The sequence below is a fragment of the Crotalus tigris genome, unplaced genomic scaffold (genome assembly GCF_016545835.1).
Source record: "Crotalus tigris isolate CLP2741 ecotype Arizona unplaced genomic scaffold, ASM1654583v1 scf7180000018103.2265978, whole genome shotgun sequence".
Classification (NCBI taxonomy): Eukaryota; Metazoa; Chordata; class Lepidosauria; order Squamata; family Viperidae; genus Crotalus; species Crotalus tigris.
Window position 1 is genome coordinate 440,409 of NW_024096824.1, and position 19,984 is coordinate 460,392.

Genomic DNA, 19,984 nt, shown 5'->3' on the forward strand with positions numbered 1-19,984 from the left:
CCAGTAATAAGTAATATGCCTATAATTACCTGTATGCGCTCTTTCTTAGAGACTTTTTTTTAATCCCCTATGTGTGTCCTTTGTTGTTTTCAGGTCTTCACTAAGGTGAGGCCAGTTTTCACTCTTTCTTTCTCTCCACATTTTAAGATAACTGCCTCTGACATGTCCAAACAATAGCAGAAGGAATTTCAACTATTCTGTATTAAGGTTAATAGATGTTAATAGGCTCTTCTCCCTCCTTTTAAAAAAATTCCAGAGGTGGTTTGTCAAAGTACAAACAACAAAGAGACTTGAGGTATCTCAAAGAGAAATTTATTAAAGTATAAGCCTTTATTGATTACTGCTCAACATCAGATTAATTATTCATCCTGCTTTGGCAAGGATGTGTGAATTCCACTTTTGACTCATTTATATCTGGTTACACCCTGTTTAGTGCTTGGATTTGTATTCATGCATTGGAGTTTTATAGAAAAGAAGGAAGATATATTTGATAGAGGTATTCAGGTGCTGTTGCCTAGGCAAAAGAGGCTTGCATATCTCCACCAAGGCTGTCTTTACAAGTCTTTCCATCTTCTGTTTCTTCACTTCCCACGTATCTTCAGAAATTAGGCCTGGCAAGTCCCCTGGCCAGAGATTTAAAAAAAGCACACGGGATCTTGGAACAAGAGAAAATCTATTTTGTCAAAAAGTTTCAATTGTGCTGGCAGAGTAAATACAGTCTGCAAATGATTGTTTTTCTCAACATCCATGCTCAGCGAAAATCTGACAATGCAGGCTGCAATATATCTTAGTTTTTTTTGTAATATCATTTCCCAAAACACAGTCTTTGGCTGAGAAAACTATTTACTTTTGCTAGTAAAATTGAAACATTAGTGGGTGTTTTATTTTGTTTAGACATGGGAAAAGATAATTCATTTGCATTGTATAATGCAGCTAAATTCAAATATTTCATGCTTTGAGATTTTGAATGAAAATGCCTGGGCATATATCCAGTACCCGAACCATTGAACAGAGTTCTGCTTATAGGATACTGCCATTCATAAAGCAAAAAAAGTAAATTTCATCAGTTTCCTTTTCTGCTGCAAAACAGGAGTGAGAATTCAGGGAAATTGGATCTTTCTTTGTTCTTCTTCCAATTTCAAGCCTATTCACAAAATTTTCATATTAACAATATAAGCCAATCCTAGTAAATTGAGATCCAAGTTAATAGCCAAGAATAAATTATGTCATCTTTGAAGTTCAAAAGCAAAATTAAGTTAAAATTTAAAACAAAAAAGATCAAGCTTTCTAGTCGTATTGAGAAGAAGGAAAAGATCTTCATGTCTCCAACTGATACTAACAACAAATCACATGGACCTTTATTATTAATAGTAGTAAGAACAATCTGCTTCAATGTGGTTTGTTTTCAAGTGGCTTATTTATGGCAGCCTTCCTTAACTTCATAACTTCCATATGTGGTGAACTGCAGCTTCTTTAATTCTCAGTAAGAATGGTCAACACAACTGGAGAACATGAGTTTGAGAAGTGTTGATTACATCATAATACACCTATAGTACCACTGAAATCAAAAGCAAGTTTGCTAGTAATAACAGGAGGAAGAAAGTCATTTATGTCATTAAGATAGAATTCCTAGTGAAACTTAAGTTATTGTGGTTTAAGTGAGCAGGTGAAATTTATTACATGAGCAAAGCCTATTTAACTTCTTTTGTTAGTGATGAAAAATATTAAGCCATGGTCATAAGTTTTGCATATAATATACATAATACAGTGGCTCATGATCTTCCAGAGAGTTTCTTATAACTGAAACCCAATAGATGTGTTTGGACATGATTTCTAAAATTACCAGTCTACAGAGCCCAGGGGTCCCCAACCCCCGGTCTGTGGACTAGTATTGGGCCACAGCATATCAGCAACCGGTCTGCACAAACAAGGAAAGCCCCATCTGCAAGATGCAGGCAGCATACAAATCCACACCTCCTCCAGTCCACGGAAAAACCTCTCTCCATGTAACCAGTCTCTCTGCCCAAAAGGTTGGGGACCTCTGATATAGCCTTTGGAATTATGGGAATAGGAGTCTGGGTAACTGGATATCTGGACAGTACCAGGTTGGGGAAGGTCCATTTTTATTAATGGCTGTAAGCCTTGTGAATCTTAAATGAAATAACTTGCTGTAGCCTTTTCCTTTGTTCAGAGAATATCTTATACAGCTCAATGGAATTTACTGCTAAGTAAACACCCATAGGATTGTGTTTCAATCCTTTTTCCAGCAGCCTGGATGGATGTAAAATGTTCCATTTTATTTTGTGGTTTCTCTTACTACAGGCTATGATTGAGGAGTGGTACCCTCCTGAAGAGATCAGAATAAATAAACCACCTCCTGATAATGTAATATTGGGTCATGTGATTCACAGATTGATGGAACTAGTACATCCCCCAGAACCTGAACCACCACCATCTATATTTTCTCCATTTCCTATGAAAGGTTGCATTTTGGGAAAGCCCTATAGTGGAAAAACCACCTGCTTAAACTTCTTAGAAAAAGGTAGGGTGGATTTCTATTTTCCCTATAATTTATTCTCCTCTTGATGTCTTTTGTACTGTCTGTGGGACAGAAGGTTCCCTCCCCCTGAGTAATGTGTTTCTTCAGTTTATGGAGGGCTGCATGCCTATTGTTGAGTAGATCAAAATTGAAGGGAGGAGGAATCCATTCTCACACTTTTTCAGACACAGTGGTTGTGATCAGTAAAATAATGGAGTAGGATTGAAAGTTAAGGTTCATAGTAACATGGTCAAGGAATATGTCTTGATTTTGGATGAGTTTAAGTTTCCATATTCTAGGGAACTGGTGGAGTGGCTGAACCTTTATATAGTTCCTTTAGGAAATCTTTGGGAAACTGACAAAGTGCCAGAAAGAGCAGAAAGTAGATACTTAGTAGAATTAGAGACCAATCAAACTTATCTAGATATCAAGGAAGAATCTAATGCAGATCATACCGATTTTTATGCACCAAGAAAAACAGTTGTATGTTTCTGTGATTTGTGTCACACTCAGTTCTGAAAAGGCTCAGAGTAGCACAACAAAAACAAAATAGAATTCAGACCCAAATATTCAATAACAATCAACACCCTAGTTATTAACTCACCAAGGAAAATAATCCTTGCAACAGTTATATACTGCAGGGAAAGGATATACTCTAGAGTCATCTTATTGGTGAGAGGAGTAGCATATAAATCCAGTGAATCAATCAATAAAAAAGCATCAATCCCCAAAGACTTTCTGGTATATGAGAGTCACAAGACTTAAGTGGGGACCTACCTAGCTCAAAAATTATATGTGAAGAGAGTTCATCAAGAGTTCCCCATCAAGCTGGAGGAAGTCTCAAATAGTTTACAAGGTTTAATTCTAGACAATACATTCTTCTGTCTAATAATTTAGATGAAGATGTGGAAGGAATCTTTATCAAAGAGCTTAATCTCCGAAAGAAAAAATGCAAACAATATTATTAGACAAATGGCTGAGAATAACAATAAAGTTTAAAAGAAAAAGGTGCAGTGTTAAGAAACCAGCTGTATCTTACCGACGTGCATATAAGAGAATGTGGGTAATGTATATGCATACTGTATACCTGTACACACAAACACACACAGAATTGTTAATATTTGTTAAAAATGTCTAGATTTAGAAGCTGATAAAGAATCAGCTTGTAATATTGCTATGAAAATGCCATTTTAGACTGCACCAGAAGAATTTATAAATGATGCAGGGGAGGGTTAAAATCAGCAATGCATATTGAAAAGGGACAGAACCTTCATTGCTCTGTATTAACTATCATTTTGGTGTTTTGACACCCATCTTGGATGTCATTGAATAGACAGGAAGTAATTGTTCTACTTTGTTTGAGCTTCTTAATCAACACCTGCTCTTTATAGTTCCAGCTTATAGGATACAGAGCACTAGATTTAAGCTAAAGAAGATGGATTCTGATTTAATGTTATTAAAAAAAGCAAGAACAGCTAAACAATGGAATCAGTACTGCAGACAACCAGAAGTTAATTATGTGCTAAGAATATTTAAATCCTACTCTGGGCAGGGGCTTGGATGACCTAAATGACCCCTTTCCCCTCAAGATTACAATCATATTAAATTATGCCAATAACTATTTGTGACTTCTTAGGTACTATCTTGTTTAGAAAACAGTACTGTCAATTAAGCCTAAAAGCTTGCAGAACAAACAATATCAGTATTTATTTATACATACGCATCAATGAAGTTCCATAATTACTTTGTTGTTGTTAATTGCGAAGTCGTGTCCGACCCATCGCGACCCCATGGACAACGTTCCTCCAGGTCTTCCTGTCCTCTACCATCTTCTGGAGTCCATTTAAGTCACACCTACTGCTTCAGTGACTCCATCCAGCCATCTCATTCTCTGTCGTCCCCTTCTTCTATTGCCCTCAATCTTTCCCAGCATTAGGCCCTTCTCCAGTGAGTCCTTCCTTCTCATTAGGTGGCCAAAGTATTTGAGTTTCAACTTCCATAATTACTTGGGAGTAATTAAAATGGAATTAGCAAACAATTGGATAAATCAATGAAATATTCTGAAAGGAGATACTATCTTGCCCAGCAACTAATTTTGAAATGCCTAAGGATGTGTCTTCAAATCCCTAAATCTTGGAAGGCAAAGTTCCTTATTAAGCTTCTTATATCATGTGCCATAAGTATTTTGATTCTAACTGACTGGAGTTTTCCCAAATCCACAAAAGGGCCTTTTTCTTATCTATTTCATGGCTCTTTGTAGCAAAGCCAGGAAGTATATGTTCCCTGGGCATGAATGATGTACTTCATCAATCCTCATGGTTTCCAAAATTTGGTTTTGGTTCTATAAAGAGCAGTACAGTAGTGAAAATTCTTTCTGTCATTTTCATAAAGATACATAGAAAAACATTCCTCTGGTTGCATTTCCCTCTACGATCTGTTTTTATGATGGCATAAAATGTAAGCCCATTACAACCTGGTTCTCTCTGTGTCAGTTTTTAATATCCAGGTCCTATCTCTGGATGCATTGATTGCAGAGGCAATTAAATCCTTCCATGAAAATGAAATGGCGATTGAAAGCCTATTTCCAGCCACAATAGAAGACTCTTCCTTGAATCAACTACATGTAAGTAAAACCTGGTATGGAATGGTAAACTGAAATTGTGCTTCCAAGGACTGTGTGCTCTGTTTGACCAAACCAAATAGACTTTAACAATTGATATTAAAATAAAACTTTCAAATTATGTCCTTCCTCTTCCAAATATATCCATAAACTGTTGATTGAGGGTAAAAGTCTCTGTTTATTTGTACGTGCTGCCATAATTTTCAGTAAGGTTTGCTCAGGAGAACTTCATAGAGTACATCTCAATTTTTCATTGTGCCTTGTAAGAATAACTCTGTTTGAATTCCACTGCCTGAAACAGCTTTTTTGTTTTAGTTGTTATTCATATATTGAAAATAATACTCTTTTCTAATGGTTCAGTGACAAGATGAATACCTGTGGTTATTTGAATTATCCAGTTTTAGGGATGTTACTCTTAAGTCCCACTTCAGGATTTGGGTGTAACTGGAAGTCTTCTTGGACTCACAGCTGTTGCTCAAGGAGGTAGATGGCAACTGTAGCCAGAAAGGAATTCACACAAATTCATCTAATGATCCAATACTTTGATTATTAGGCTAATCACTCGTGCTTTGGTCATCTTGTAGCTAGACTATTGCAAAATCCTACAAATGGGGCTGCCCCTTTACAATTCAAGGTGCTGGTAATCACCCAGTTTGGTCTTAGAGGTTAAGGCACCAAGCTAGAAAGCAGGAGAATTCAGCTCCTGTCGTAACCATAAAGCCAGCAGGATGACCTTGAGCCAGTCACTCTCTCTCAGCCTAACCTACCTCACAGGGTTGTTGTTGTAGGGAAAATAGGAAGAGGAGAGTTGTTGAATATGATCCCTGCCTTGAGTTATTGGTAAAAATAATAAAGATGTGATACAAATAAACAAACAAACAAATAAAATGAAGTCTTTATGACATTAATTATGTGCCATCAAGTCATTATCTAGTCTTAGAGCCTAATTGACTGAGAGATAGTTCACCCTAAACAAGGACATAGAGTATATTTTTGTCCTTTGTGGAAGGCCAAGATAGAGGCCCGGCTCATGGTGGGGGGCAATAGCAGAGAAAGCTTTTTTCCTGGACCCTGCTTGTTGGAATTCTTTAGCTAACATGATCCACAATATATCTTCCCTGCCTGATGGAGTGGGATGGGCTGATACAATGCGATGAAAACGGTTCTGTAGCATTAAATCCCCATACTATGTAGGGATTTAAAGGTCATAAACAACACCTTGAATTGGACCCGGAAGCAGAGCAGCACCCAATGCAGCTCACACAGCAGAGGTGTTATGTGCACCATTCTTTGGGCTCCCAAGTTTGCCCATGAGGCCGCATTTTGTACTGGTTGAAGGTTCTGGATACTTTTCAAGCGTAGTCTTGCATAGAGCATATTGCAATCGTCCAAACGGGAGATGACCAAAGCATGAGCGATCAAGTAGAGACGCTTCCTATCCAGAAAAGGGCTTAAATATTTTAAATAGTTTGCATACTATATGCCAGGGGTAGGCAACCTTGGCTCTTTTATGACTTGTGGACTTCAACTCCCAGAATTCCTGAGCCAGCCATGTTGAAGTCCACGAGTTGACGTCCACGAGTCATAAAAGAGCCAAGGTTGCCTACCTCTGCTATATGCCATCCAGAGTCATGAAGGAATCGAGTGGCCTTATAAATTTAATAAAAACGTGTAGCTCACAAGAATATACACACGTTATCCATTGCCATTTTGTTTGTGCTTATCTTTTACATCCCCCTCTAAACTTGTGAGTCTTTGTCCTTTTCTGAATCGAGAACTGAAGGTGTCTGATCAATTGGTTGCATACTGTTGGTTTTCATTGGGAGAAAAAGCAATGTCATGAATTCTCTTTGAAACTGGAAAACAATACAAATCTCATTATCCAGCAGGAGGGATGGCTTCATGTTAAGGCATTGTTTTTTTAAGCAACATGTTAAGGCATTGTTTTTTTAAGCAATAAACCCTGGCTTATCAGCCATAGCTGCTAGATTCATGGCAACCCCTGAATGTCTGAATCTAGTCATTAGGATATATAACTAACAATTGTTTATCAAATTGACAGACAGGAAGGGGATTAATCCAATACACTGATAAATAAATTGTACTTTCCCAACAAACTAGGGTTAACAGCTCTTGCTCAATCCAAACAGAAACCCACCCATTGTGTCAATACTACATCATATCAAAATGTATTAATAATGTTCTTTCACTGGATTCTTGTTGAGTTCTACGCTGTTCAGTGCTGATTTGTACAAAACTGTTTTCCAAAATTTACCAGTGTTTTGCAAATAGAAAAAAAAATGGCTAATGATTTCTTTGCCTGCTTATTTGAAAAGGTTCTGAAAGAGGCTTCTAAGGCTTCACTGATAGTATTGAAAACTTATGAGTCAGCAGAACAGAACACAGAAATTTCAGAGGAGCGCAAAGGTAAATCCTTAAATAAAAATCTGATGTTGGATTTTAATGTTCATCCACACCAGGCTTAAAATGAGATGGCCAAAACATAAAACTCTTACTTTGCCAAAACTGCCAAGTCAGGGTTGCAAAAATTCAGGTCACCCCGGAGGGTAGCATAGAGCTCCAAAATATTGTAATTTGTTGCCACCACATAGTGGTTGCAGATACAGCAAAGTATCCCAGGTTTGCAGCATTAATTCATTTTTTTCATTCTTTATGTCCATTTGGTCCTTCTCCTTACAACAGGATTTGTGAAAAATTTATATGGATTTGTAAGTTTTTGCAACAGTTCTGTTACTGTAAAGCTGCCACATATATCACTTTGTAAAACTTTAATTTTTAAAGTTTTAAAAGACATTAATACAAAGCCTGATCTCAAATAATTTCAACAAGTTTGGCAAAATGCTGGGGCAATGATTCTTACCATCAAAGTCCTTTACAAAACTACAACTTATAAGTCTTTCAGGAGCAGAATTTTGCACTGCTTGGCACATGATGTGTGTGGAGATGGTATCATTAAGCATGGCCAATGTTCATGGTATGAAGGTTTGGTTCTTCCAAACTGCTTATACTCATTCTCTCTGCATTGGAAGAAAAAGTTTTAAATTTAAAATTATTTATATGTTTTTCCATTTTGGCAAAGCTGTATTTTATTTTAGCTCTCCTGCTTTTTTCTGTTTCTATATTACTGATATAAACATGCACACTGGAATTAAAAACATTGTTGATATGGTTTTGGTTTATTCATTTAGTTCACATGCAGTGATAAGATGCTATTTTTTTCTCTCTCTAATGTTTTTCCTGCAAGGGCAGGATCCACTTTTTCAAATCAACAAAGTGTTCGTCTATGGCAGTGGTTCTCAACCTTTTTAATGCCTCGTAAGTCGAGGACTACTCAACCGGTCGTAAGTCGAGGACTACTCAACTGGTGCAGCACGGTTTACAGAATGGGACTTTTGGCGGGCTCAGCAGGGCAGAGATAGCCTGGACAATTCCTATTGGCTTTTAAAAGCCAATAGAATTAGACTCTATTCAAGAGAGTCTATTCTATTGGCTTTTAAAAGCCAATAGAATAAAAGGGAGTAGCACAGCTAAGGAAAAGGGGAAAAAAATGGCGGACTGCATTGTTTGACGACCCCCGTGAAATGGTCGTTCGACCCCAAATGGGGTCCCGACCCACAGGTTGAGAACCACTGGTCTATGGAAATGAATTAAGTAGGGCTGAATGAGAGTGACTGGCCCAAAGTCACCCAGCTGGCTTTCACGCCCAAGGCAAGGCTAGAACTCTCAGTCTCCTGGTGATTGGCTGAAAGTCAGCCAGCTTTCATGTCTAAGGCAGGACTAGACCTTACAGTTTTCTGGTTTCTAGCCTGATGGCTTAACCTCTATACCAAACTGGCCATCAGTTTGATCAGATGCTAAATAATGTGAACTTGATCATGATAATAATGGGATGGAATGAGAAGAGTTATAGCTAATCTGAAAGCTGTAACCATGATGAAATTTAGGAATCAAACTGAGAAATGTTGGTTATACCACAATTCTTGGAAGCTGGATACAAAGACAGTGAAAGGAACAGTGAACAGACAGAACTTAGAAATTCATCAGTAATCCATTTATTTCAGTTCATGTTATACATGTATAAACTTTTTTGTACATCTTAGTATTAAATTTTATTATGTTTCTTTAAAAATGCCATACTTGATGATAAATCAGTTTTCAAGATGTGTTTGGCACAGAGAGTGGTAGACCATGCACTAGGAATTAATGTTAATATCCAAATCCTAATTGTTTTGCTTTTTGGTATTTTACTGTTCCTAGAAATTATTGAGAAACCAAGCTCTGCTGTGATGGTTGACCAAATGGAGATAAGTGAGAATGAGGATGAATTAACCAAAGTATGAACTGGATTTTAACTTCTGTTATATTTAATTATTAAGGTTGTTTCTGACAAAAGTCTGAAAGTTATAAGGTATAAAATAGACATCAATCAATATACAATTTATTTTTCTTGTTCCAGAAAATGGAATAGAAACAATACTTTCCAACTTAGAAAGTTGTATCAACTAAAAATGGGAAAGAACGTTTTGATGCTATAAGCCACAGACAATTTTATACGTGTGTGGATATTATATACATATATGTAGGTGTGATTGGATTTGTTGACCAAACTGAAGAAAACATATTTTATACCTATGCAACTATTCCACCTTTTTTAATTATCACTGGGGTTTTTCAGAAGCTAAACTCAGCATAGCTAGGTTTTTGGAGTCCTTCTATATTTTGAAAAATGTATGTTTCATTTCTTCAGGTCAGTTTTCCCCATCCTGGTTTTCTCCCTGTGTGTTTGGAATTGAAAGTGCTAGCATGGGAGGCAATCAGGTGGGGAAAAGTTGTACAGTTCATTCATTGTTTAGTTTCATGAGGTTTTTTTAAAAAAACATTTCATTGCTTCAGCATCCAAAATAATTTGAAATGTCTTATATGCTTTCCTGAAACAGCAGCACCTAATATCAGTTAGCTAACTTTTAGAAAGTAGTTGTTCAGAGCTAAGGGAAGAACATTAATTGATTAGTGCAATTTCTTTGAATCTAAATAACTCTTTTGACTGCAGTTTATGCTTGAACATGGTCCATGTATGTTTTTGAAGAGAGTCTGAACTGAGCTATAAGTAATCCTTAAGGGAGAGCTAGAAGCCAAGCCAAGGGGGCAAAGTTGGAGAACAATTGTGAGTCAGTAAAGACTCTAATGGCCAAGGCAAAGGTAATGCCTAGACTGGATGCCTTTGTACCCTTCATTTGAAGAGGATTTGCTACTTTCTTCACTCCTATTTAACATCTACATGAATCCAATGGGAGAGATAACCTGTCACCATGGGGTGAGGCATCATCAATATGCTGGTGAAACTCAATTATATATCTCTACCCCTCATAAACGTCATAAAGGTTTTGATATCCAGTCTTGGAATCTGAAGTCTGGATGTCTGCATGGGGAACAACAGAACTCTGGCAAAACTAAATCCCTTTGAGTTTTAGGGTCTTCTGGATCTGGGAGCTTTATCATTTGCAGTGTTTTGTTCTGTATATGTTTTGGTTCAGTCATGGACCCTAGCATGCCAGCCCCCCCCCCATCCTCCACTGTTCCCTGAGTCTGCCCAAACTTATGCCCACTGCATCAGTGATACTATCTAACCATGTCATCCTCTGCCATCCCCTTGTCCTTTTGCTTTCAATCTTTCCCAACATTAGGGTCTTTTCCAATGAGTCTGGTCAGTACATAGAGTCATAGAACCATAGATGTGGATGAGAATAGAAGAGTCATTAGCCAACCCTCTAACACAGGGGTGTCAAACTGCTGGCCCGTGGGCCGGCAATGGAAAAAAAGTTGCGATATGTCATGCACATCACGTGATGTTGTGAGTTTGATACCCCTACTCTACATGCCAGAAACCAATTAAAACTATCCTTGAGAAGTGACTGTTCAGCATCTTCTTAAAAACCTTTAGAAAGGTAGAGATCACAGTCCCTGTAGTAGACTTTTCTAATGCTATATAATTCTTACTGACAAGAATTTTTTCTTTATACTTAAACCAGTGGTTCTCAATCTTTTTAATGCCGCGACCCCCCAACCGGTCGTAAGTCGAGGGCTGCTCAACCGGTCGTAAGTCGAGGACTACTCAACTGGTGCAGCACCGTTTGCAGAATGGGACTTTTGGCGGGCTCAGCAGGGCAGAGACAGCCTGGACAATTCCTATTGGCTTTTGAAAGCCAATAGAATCAGACTCTATTCAAGAGAGTCTATTCTATTGGCTTTCAAAAGCCAATAGAATAAAAGGGAGTAGCACAGCTAAGGAAAAGGGGGAAAAAATGGCGGACTCCGTTGTTTGGCGACCCCCGTGAAATGGTCGTTCGACCCCAAATGGGGTCCCGACGCACGGGTTGAGAACCACTGACTTAAACAGACACTGTGTGATTGCAGTTCATACTCTTTACTTCTGATTCTAATTTTTTTGGCCATGAAGAATAGTTTCCAATATCTTTCTATAGAGTATTGTAGAAGTTTCATTCCTACTGCAAATAGGAAGTGCTTACTGAATAAGGATCTGACTGACATTGAGACCGCGGCAAAAGGTTAAACCTTGCTTCTTCAACATCCTAGAATTTGAATCAGCCCTCACTTCCTATTTGGGCTATTAAAGAAAAACTGAAAACATGTTTTAAAATCAAGATATCATTTAATAATTGACCACTTAGTAATGATGAATTATCTAGGAAACAACTTATTTCCACAGAGGCCTACTGAGTGTTTATCTCAAACATAAGAGGCTGTACTGATTACAGCACAATTTTCTGATATTCAATATCAGGAAGATAATGTTTTTTTTGCTCTGATTAAACCTCTTTCAGAAATAAAGTAGCTCCTTGCTGAGGATTGGTTTCACCCAAAATTGGAAATTTCTTTATGCTGCTAGGTCTTTCCTTAGTTTGGCAGAATCCTCTAATTTCTGCTTAATTATTTTTAAACTGTTAGTTTTATTTTGTTTTACTTTTTAAAATCTTTTATTAATGTATTTATATAATTAAGTTTTGGTAGTTTTAAAAAAGATGACTATATAAGCGTGTAATAATGTTTAAAAAGTTGTAGCAACATTAAACTATTCAAAATAAGTCAATTATTTTCTCTCCATATTAAAATAAGAATTCCAGTTAGTGATGTCTTTCTGAATGATTTGTTCTTATGTTCTAATTAGAATTCTGCATCCCATAGTGCACATTTCATTTTTAAAAAATCATTTTTATTGTTTTAAGCAGAAGGGTGGGATTTAAGTTTAATAAAGAAATGCGCACATGTGGGAAAAGATTGTGTTTTTACTCAACTTGAATGTCTTTTTAAATGTCTCTCAAAAATTCCACAGCTTTCTATTCGTGCTCAGCTTGGTGCAGGAGCAGAGACATTGTTAAAGAAAGGAAAAAAGATTCCAGATGAATTACTAGTTGGCATCATGGTGGAAGCTATTAGGTATGACATAGGTGTCTGCTTAACTTTTAATGTAATGGTAGAGTCAGATTTTGTCAATGTAAAGATACCTAAATTAGTCTTGAAATAGTCTCCTGTTAAACAGAATAAGAGCTTGTTTACCCAGACAGGAAATACTAATCATAACATTAAGTTTATATTCATGGTCTAGCTTTCAGAGCTTTGTGGTTCTGAAATGGCATATAAGGAAAATATATCCACATTTCTGCAAGATGAAACAAACAAAACAGTGCTTGGTTCAAATAACAAATGGTGCACTTAGAACGTAATTGTGTCTGGAATTACAGTCATAAGTCGTGGTTGCTAAGCGGGTTACCATGCAACTGTGCCCAATTTTATGATTTTTATGGTGGTCGCTAAGTGAATGCTGCAGTCCTTAAAGCAAACCCATTTTCTTCAATGGGCGTTTTTTGCTGGGAAATAAAAATAAACAGCAGAAACTGACAATCTGTCAAAAATAACGTGACTGTAGGATGCTGCAAACAGCCATAAAACTGAAATGGTTGCCAAGCATCCAAACTACCGTCCCATGACTGGTGTTCCTGTGTATAGGTTCTGGAACCAGGTGATAAACAGCTCTGGGGAGGCCCACTGATTTCAAATGGGTGCTAAGTAACGAGTCATTAAGCGAAGACTACCTGTAATGTTATGTTTCCTACATTTTCATTTTAGATTTGTTTTATTTACCTTGAGCAAGTTTGTAAGCGGGGTCTAATATATTGTAGTCCTTACAATCATTAATTCAGTTTTAGTTTTTGTGCCTTTGAATCAGTCTTAACTTTTGGCTACTTCCTGGAGGAGTCCCTGCAGTTTTCTTGGCAATATTTTCAGAGGTAACTTGCCTGTGGCTGCCTCCTAAAGATGAGAGAGAGAACATAGAATCATTGGGCTGGAAGGGACCTCCAAGGTCTTCTAATCCAATTAGAGAGAGACTAGTCCTAAGTCACCCAGCTGGCTTCACACTATGGCAGGACTAGAATTCACAGTTTCCTGGTTTCTAGGCTGAAACCTAGAAACCTAGTTGTAGTTTTACGACTACTACATCAGACCAGCTCTCCTTTAATGTTTACACAATTTAAATGATTTTGATGAAATTATTAGACAATAATTATTTAGACAAGTTAAATTATTGTGATTATGTAGGCTGAAAGGATTATTTTATGAAGTGTTTCTAATCTTGATTTGCCTGGGTTTTGACTCTCAAAGTCAAATGTAGCTTTTCAGTCAAATATAGTTTCCCTAAATACTTGGCCCTGTTCTTCTTTATTTATTGAGGCAGAGATATGTCAGTCTCTACAAGTTCCAAAAATTTTAGTACACTGCAATAGTCTTGTTACTTGCAGAATGCAGTGTTATTTTGACACAATCAGCTCCTATAAGAATTTCATTGCAAAGCAACTCAATATATACTTCCAGCAGGAGGCGAATCACAATAGGATTCAATGTACAGTACTTCAGTATTGATATATTTGCCCCAGAGATACTCATCTGCTTTCTTGCTTTTTGCATTCTACCAAGTTTAGTCGTATTTGTGGCATGCAGGTATTTCATTCAACTGGACATTCACTTCCCACCCTTTCTCTCCCAGTTTCATTGTGCAGCACACCCATCCTGACAACACCAATTAGCTGTTGTCTCCCCCCCCCATTCTAGTACTGTGGAAAGCCCATTTTGAAAGAATTAAATTTGGGAAATAATAAAGTCCCTTGAAGCCAGTGCCCAGGTACTGGAGGGGAGAAGACTGGCCCACCTGCCTTCTACTGGTGACCTCATTATATCACTGATTAAAGTGAAGAGCACCAGGTTGTGACATAACAAAGTTTCTCAGGAAAAGGAAGAAAATATTAATATAATGCCAGTGTAAGCAAAGACAACACTGCCTCAGGTGTCATGTGGGAGTATTTTGAAGACACAAAAGAAAAATGTTTTGGGGGGCATGTTTTTGTCACAGGTTGATAAAAGTGGAGAAAAGCTCTTAATTTTAACTCATTTGAAGAGCACCAACTGTGGAAAGATTACCCAAGCGGGTTTACTCTCAGGATCTATGCTTTTGATGTATCAGAATTCCAAAATAGAAATTTTAAATGTAGCATTGGAAGAAGGGGCAAATTTCAAAGGATGTTGTTTTAGTTAGAGTTTAATAATTTCTTCCAAATTTATTTCATTTTTGGTCTTGATCTATTGATTGTTCCCTCCCTCCCTCCCTCCCTCCCTTTTTTGATTTAGTCGGCTACAGCCAGAAAAGGGTTGGATCATGGATGGATTCCCAATGACACTGAATCAGGCTAAACTGCTTGAAAAAGCATTGACCGGACGAGATCCAGACCAGACAGAAACTAATATAATAAACTTGAAAAAGCCCACACTGGTTATAGACCCTGCAGCTCCAAAAGAGCCCCCTGTGCATCCACCTGGTCTTGACTTTGCTATTTTGTTAGATGTTACAGACTCCATTGTGATGAATCGGGTAGCAAAGGAGAAGGGTAAGTTCATATTTAAAGCACGCAGCAAGGGGGAAAATTTATTGAGAGATTGACATCATAACCTATAGTCTTCAATTAGTGATGGGTAATTAGGACCTGAATTTCCATCACTAAGCAATGTGGTTTTAAAGCACAACATCATGTAACCAATCTGCTTAGTGATGGCAGCTCTGGGAATCTCTGGTTACCATTGTTAAGCAAGAACTCTGTGGGTTGCTAAGCAAGGACCTCATGTGACCGCAATGTCCAACTTCCTGCTGCTTCCTCATTTTTTGTGGGAAGTTGGCAGAAAAGATTGCAAATTCCAGTCATGTGACTGTAGGACTTTGCAAATGTGGGCTAGTTGCCAACCATCCCGATCATGATCAGGTGATCACAGAAGAGCTGAACAGTTGCTGTATGAGTGGTTATTAATGGAGAAGCACTTTTATTATACAATAGTCTGTTGATGCACAAGTATTTTGGTGAAGCTGGGAAGGAGATCAATTTGTCTCTTTTCTTTTTGCTTCCTTTTTACTTCTACAAACTTGCTGATCCTTTGCTCTTGATCCTCAATTACTGTTCCACCTCAGGTCCTGGTAGTTCCTTGCACTAGAGCATTTTAGGAAAGAATGATATATCTCTTGCTATCCATGCATGCTGTAGAGTGTCCATCAAGAAACTGAAACTAGGATGGGGCTTGTTAGAGAGGACTGTGGTTTTTTTATAGTCTGGAAGCCTACACACCTATTACTACAGTGTATTGTTATATTTGCTCCCCAAAATAATTTTGCCTCCTATAAGGCATTTGTAGTTACAAGTAACAGTGTTAATCTACCCAGAATGGGAAAAAGTCATATCCTAATTTGCATTTTTATGCATTTTTAAACAATTCTGCATACTATAGAAATACTTCCACATACAACCAAGTTGATTTTCACGTCATTTTCTAGTAGAGAAGACCACTACAGTTTGAGTTTCTGTATGTCTTCACCTAAACCCCCCAAACAGTCCAATGTTGGCATGCCCATCACTATGGGTATTATAAATATCAGACACTATTAAAAGTATGTGATTAATCTTTGTTTCTTTAAATCATATGGCCATAGAAACATGTTTCAAAAGGTTATTCTTTTTTTTTAATCCAACAGCTGACTCCTATGAAAGAGAACACAAAACTACTGCTCATATTTTAGGAACAGAAATCCAGCAAAGAGAGGAATTAAAATCAGTGTGGGGTCAGATGCAGCACAGGTTAGTTGCATTTTGGGTTGGGAGACGCAGCAAGAACTAAAAAATACAGAAAAGCTTACCTAGATGTAAGTCTCATAACAAAATGCGGGGTTTTCACTTTGTGCCCATAGAAGAAATAATATGGCTGAACATTGACTTTTTTTGAGCCAGCCAATAAATGTAAATAGATAATATCAAAAAACTACGTCAATATCTTAGAATAACAGAATAACAGAGTCAGAAGGGACTTTGGAAGTCTTGTAGTCCAATCCCCTGTTCAGGCAGGAAACCCTATACCATTTCAGACAAATCATTGTCCAATCTCTTCTTTAAAACCTCCAGTTTGGAGCATCCACAACTTCTGGAAGCAAGTTGTTCCACTGATTAATTGTTCCAACTGTCAGGAAATTTCTCCTTAGTACTAGGTTGCTTCTCTCCTTGATTAGCTTCCATCCATTGCTTCTTGTCCTGCCTTCAGGTCCTTTGGAGAATAGGTTGACCTCCCTCTTCTTTGTGGCAGCCCCTTAGATATTGGAATACTACTATCGTGTCATCCCCTAGTCCTTTTTATTAAACTAGACTTATTACAGCATACCCAATTCTCAACATAGCTGGTAGGCATCTTTAGATGTTGATTGTAGTCATTCCTTTTTATTTGGATTATGACCATCATTTCAGTATTTGTGAACTTGCTTTTGATATTTTATTATGTAGAATTACAGGTTTCCTGGATACTTGGCCTCCGTTGGAAACTTGGTATTCTGAACAGCAAAATATACTTACAAAAGTCACTGCAGATATTGAGGAAGGTCTTATGTGTCAAAGGATAAAAGAAATTATAACAGGAGAACTCATCAAGATCCAAGCTAAAGGTATGAAATATTACTTTACATTAGATAAATAAAAAGGTAAAAGAGTCCCTGTGGATTTTACTCCGCTAGTCATTGCCAACTACAAGGGGCTGTGCTCATCTCTGTTTCAAGGCCATTGAACCAGCACTGTCTGAAGACATTTCCGCAGTCATGTGGCCAGCATGTCATGGAGCGCTATTATCTTCCCAACGAAGTGATACCTATTTATCTACTCACATTTGCATGCTTTTGAACTGCTAGGTTGGCAGGAGTTGGGAAAAGTAACAGGAGCTCATCCCATCGCATGGCACTCAGATCTTGAACCTGGGCTGCTGGTTTTCCAGCCAAAAAGCCCAGCATCTGAACTGCTGAGTCACCATACCACCCCTTACATTAGATAAAGTAAGCATTAATTACTGCCAAATACAGTTTCTTTTCCCTTAATCTTTTCTTTATGCCCCCATAATGTTGCATATCAAAATAGAGATCTTGCTTGCTTGTTCTTTGTGGATTTGTGAAATGTCTTTATATTGTAAAATAAAAGATAAACAGGATGATGTTTTGACGTGGTCTAACATAAAGGATGGAGCTCAGTATTAATATCAATGTTATTTTTTTTCTTTATTTTAAGTTTTCATCTTAATCATTATTATATGCAAATTAAAAACACCACTCTTCATTTTTATTCTTGATTGTTTGTTTCACTATATTCTGTACAATTATGGAAGAATGAAAGAAACCTTCCTCTTGCTTGTACTGTCTATTAAAAAACAGAAGGAAATATTTTTAGAAACTCATCAAATGTTTCCATGTTTATGCAACAGAGATATGTAAGTTCAAACTGCCTCTTTAGCTGAAATGCTATGACTGTACATTACAGTCAAGATGATAAACTGGTTTGATGCTTAATCAATAGTATTGATTGAGACCATGTCAGACTGTATCTGATGTCAAAGACACTGAGCCAAGCACCACCTGACCATATCTTTGTGTGAACAAACTACACATTGTCTTGAGACAACAAATGGAGCCCTGTGAAACAAATCTTTGTTCAGACATGGAGAATGAATGATATGGAAAATGCATCCTGCCCTATTCAATGAGAATCAGTTCTCTACTCATTGGTAGCTAGGAACCTCAATGTTAACCAACATTTATATACAACAATAACAATCAATGAGATGATTCCAAATTGAATTATTCTGGCCTATTGAAATAATGTCATTTTTAATAAGTTATTTCAGCTGGACCAAATTTTGTAGCTACTCCAGAAGTAGGATGGTGAAGTTATTTGTCTTCAGGAATTAACTAAATTAAATAAATATAATAGATTTACTGTTGAATCTTCCTGGCCAATCTCTAAAAATAAACATTCTGTTTTTAGTTTAACAGTTATGAGGTTTTTATTTAAAATCTTTTCAGTGAGAACCACTGATAGCAAATTTTTTGGTTCAGTATTCTTTTGTTCAGTTATAGTAATGACAAAACTACACTATATATTTAGCCATACCAATATCATTCATCCAACCTATATTATACTTTTTGTTTCCAGCACAGTATCCTATCCCTGTGAACTGTGTGGGAATATCTTTTTTCCTTCAAAAACAGAAGATGCAAGAATTGTGGTCTTCAAAATTTCCTTAATCTTTTACTTATAAATTGTTCTGACTGCAATTTTTTTGCATAATGAATTCCTGTTACATTTTTTCTACATAAGAGTTAATAATGCACAGTGCTATCAGAAATTTAGAATTAGAATTAGAATACAGTATTCTTTATTGGCCAAGGGTAGTTGAACACACAAGGAATTTGTCTCTGGTGCATAGGCTCTCACTGTGCTTACAAACAACAAGGTGATAAATCATAAATCATAAGAAACAAACAACAAAGTGATAAATCTTAAGATACCAATAGGAGAAGGTAATAGAAAATGGCAGCAGACTGTTTCTTGACTCTGCATCTTCTCTTTTTCATTAGCTAGTGGAGTGATGTCTGTATCCAAAAACCAAAAAAGACACGTAGAGCAGTTTCCTTTATTGTTCCTCACCTATAGACAGAAATCTTGTCAAACTAAAGCAACTATAGGTAGTTCTTGATTTATAACAGTTCATTTAGTGACCCTTCAAAGTTACAACAGAAGTGAAAAAAGTGATCTATGACCAATTTTCACACTAACAACCATGGCCGTGTGATCAAATGCAGATACTTGGCAACTGACTCATATTTATGATGGTTGCAGTGTCCTGGGATCATGTGATCACCTTTTTGTGACCTTTTGACAAGCAAAGTCAATGAGGAAGCCAGATTCACTTAACAACTGTATAACTAACTTAATAACTGCAATTATTCACTTAACAACTACTAAGGCAAGAAATGTTTTAAAATGGGGCAAAACTCACTTAACTAATGTCTCACTTAACAACAGAAGTTTCAGGCTCAGTTGTAGTCGTAAGTTGAGAACTACCTGTACTTGCATCATTAAAGATATACTCATGAGAACTTCTAAGGAAGAGCTATCTTGATCCTCTTCCTCACAACCAAATAATCTAAACTTTACTCTCTCTTGGTCCTCTGGAATGCAGCCCCTCCCTCCTAGGAATCTAGATTACATTCCACCCAGGTGTGCAGTGTTCTCCCAAAATGTCTTTTGGAATTATTCTGTGTATCATGATGTAAGTTCCAAGGTAACCCGGGAGATTTTTAAATACTGGGGAAGCAACAATGTGAGATGGGGAGAGTTCTAATTTCTTATTGCCTACTTTTGAGACTTTTTCTTCACAAATAC

General features: G+C 37.1%; 1 protein-coding gene across 6 annotated transcripts in view; it reads left to right on the forward strand.

Annotated features, from left to right (window-relative positions):
* Positions 1-19,984, forward strand: part of SPEF2 (sperm flagellar 2) — a 105,658-nt gene that overhangs the window by 35,663 nt on the left and 50,011 nt on the right. For 5 of the 6 annotated variants that reach the window (XM_039347874.1, XM_039347870.1, XM_039347871.1 and 2 more), the window contains exons 11-18: positions 2,323-2,542; positions 5,032-5,162; positions 7,496-7,586; positions 9,438-9,514; positions 12,532-12,635; positions 14,880-15,136; positions 16,267-16,369; positions 17,063-17,220. In XM_039347874.1, coding sequence (XP_039203808.1) covers positions 2,323-2,542; positions 5,032-5,162; positions 7,496-7,586; positions 9,438-9,514; positions 12,532-12,635; positions 14,880-15,136; positions 16,267-16,369; positions 17,063-17,220 — 1,141 coding nt within the window. The remainder of the gene's footprint in view (positions 1-2,322; positions 2,543-5,031; positions 5,163-7,495; positions 7,587-9,437; positions 9,515-12,531; positions 12,636-14,879; positions 15,137-16,266; positions 16,370-17,062; positions 17,221-19,984) is intronic. The other variant, XM_039347869.1, reaches the window with a different exon arrangement.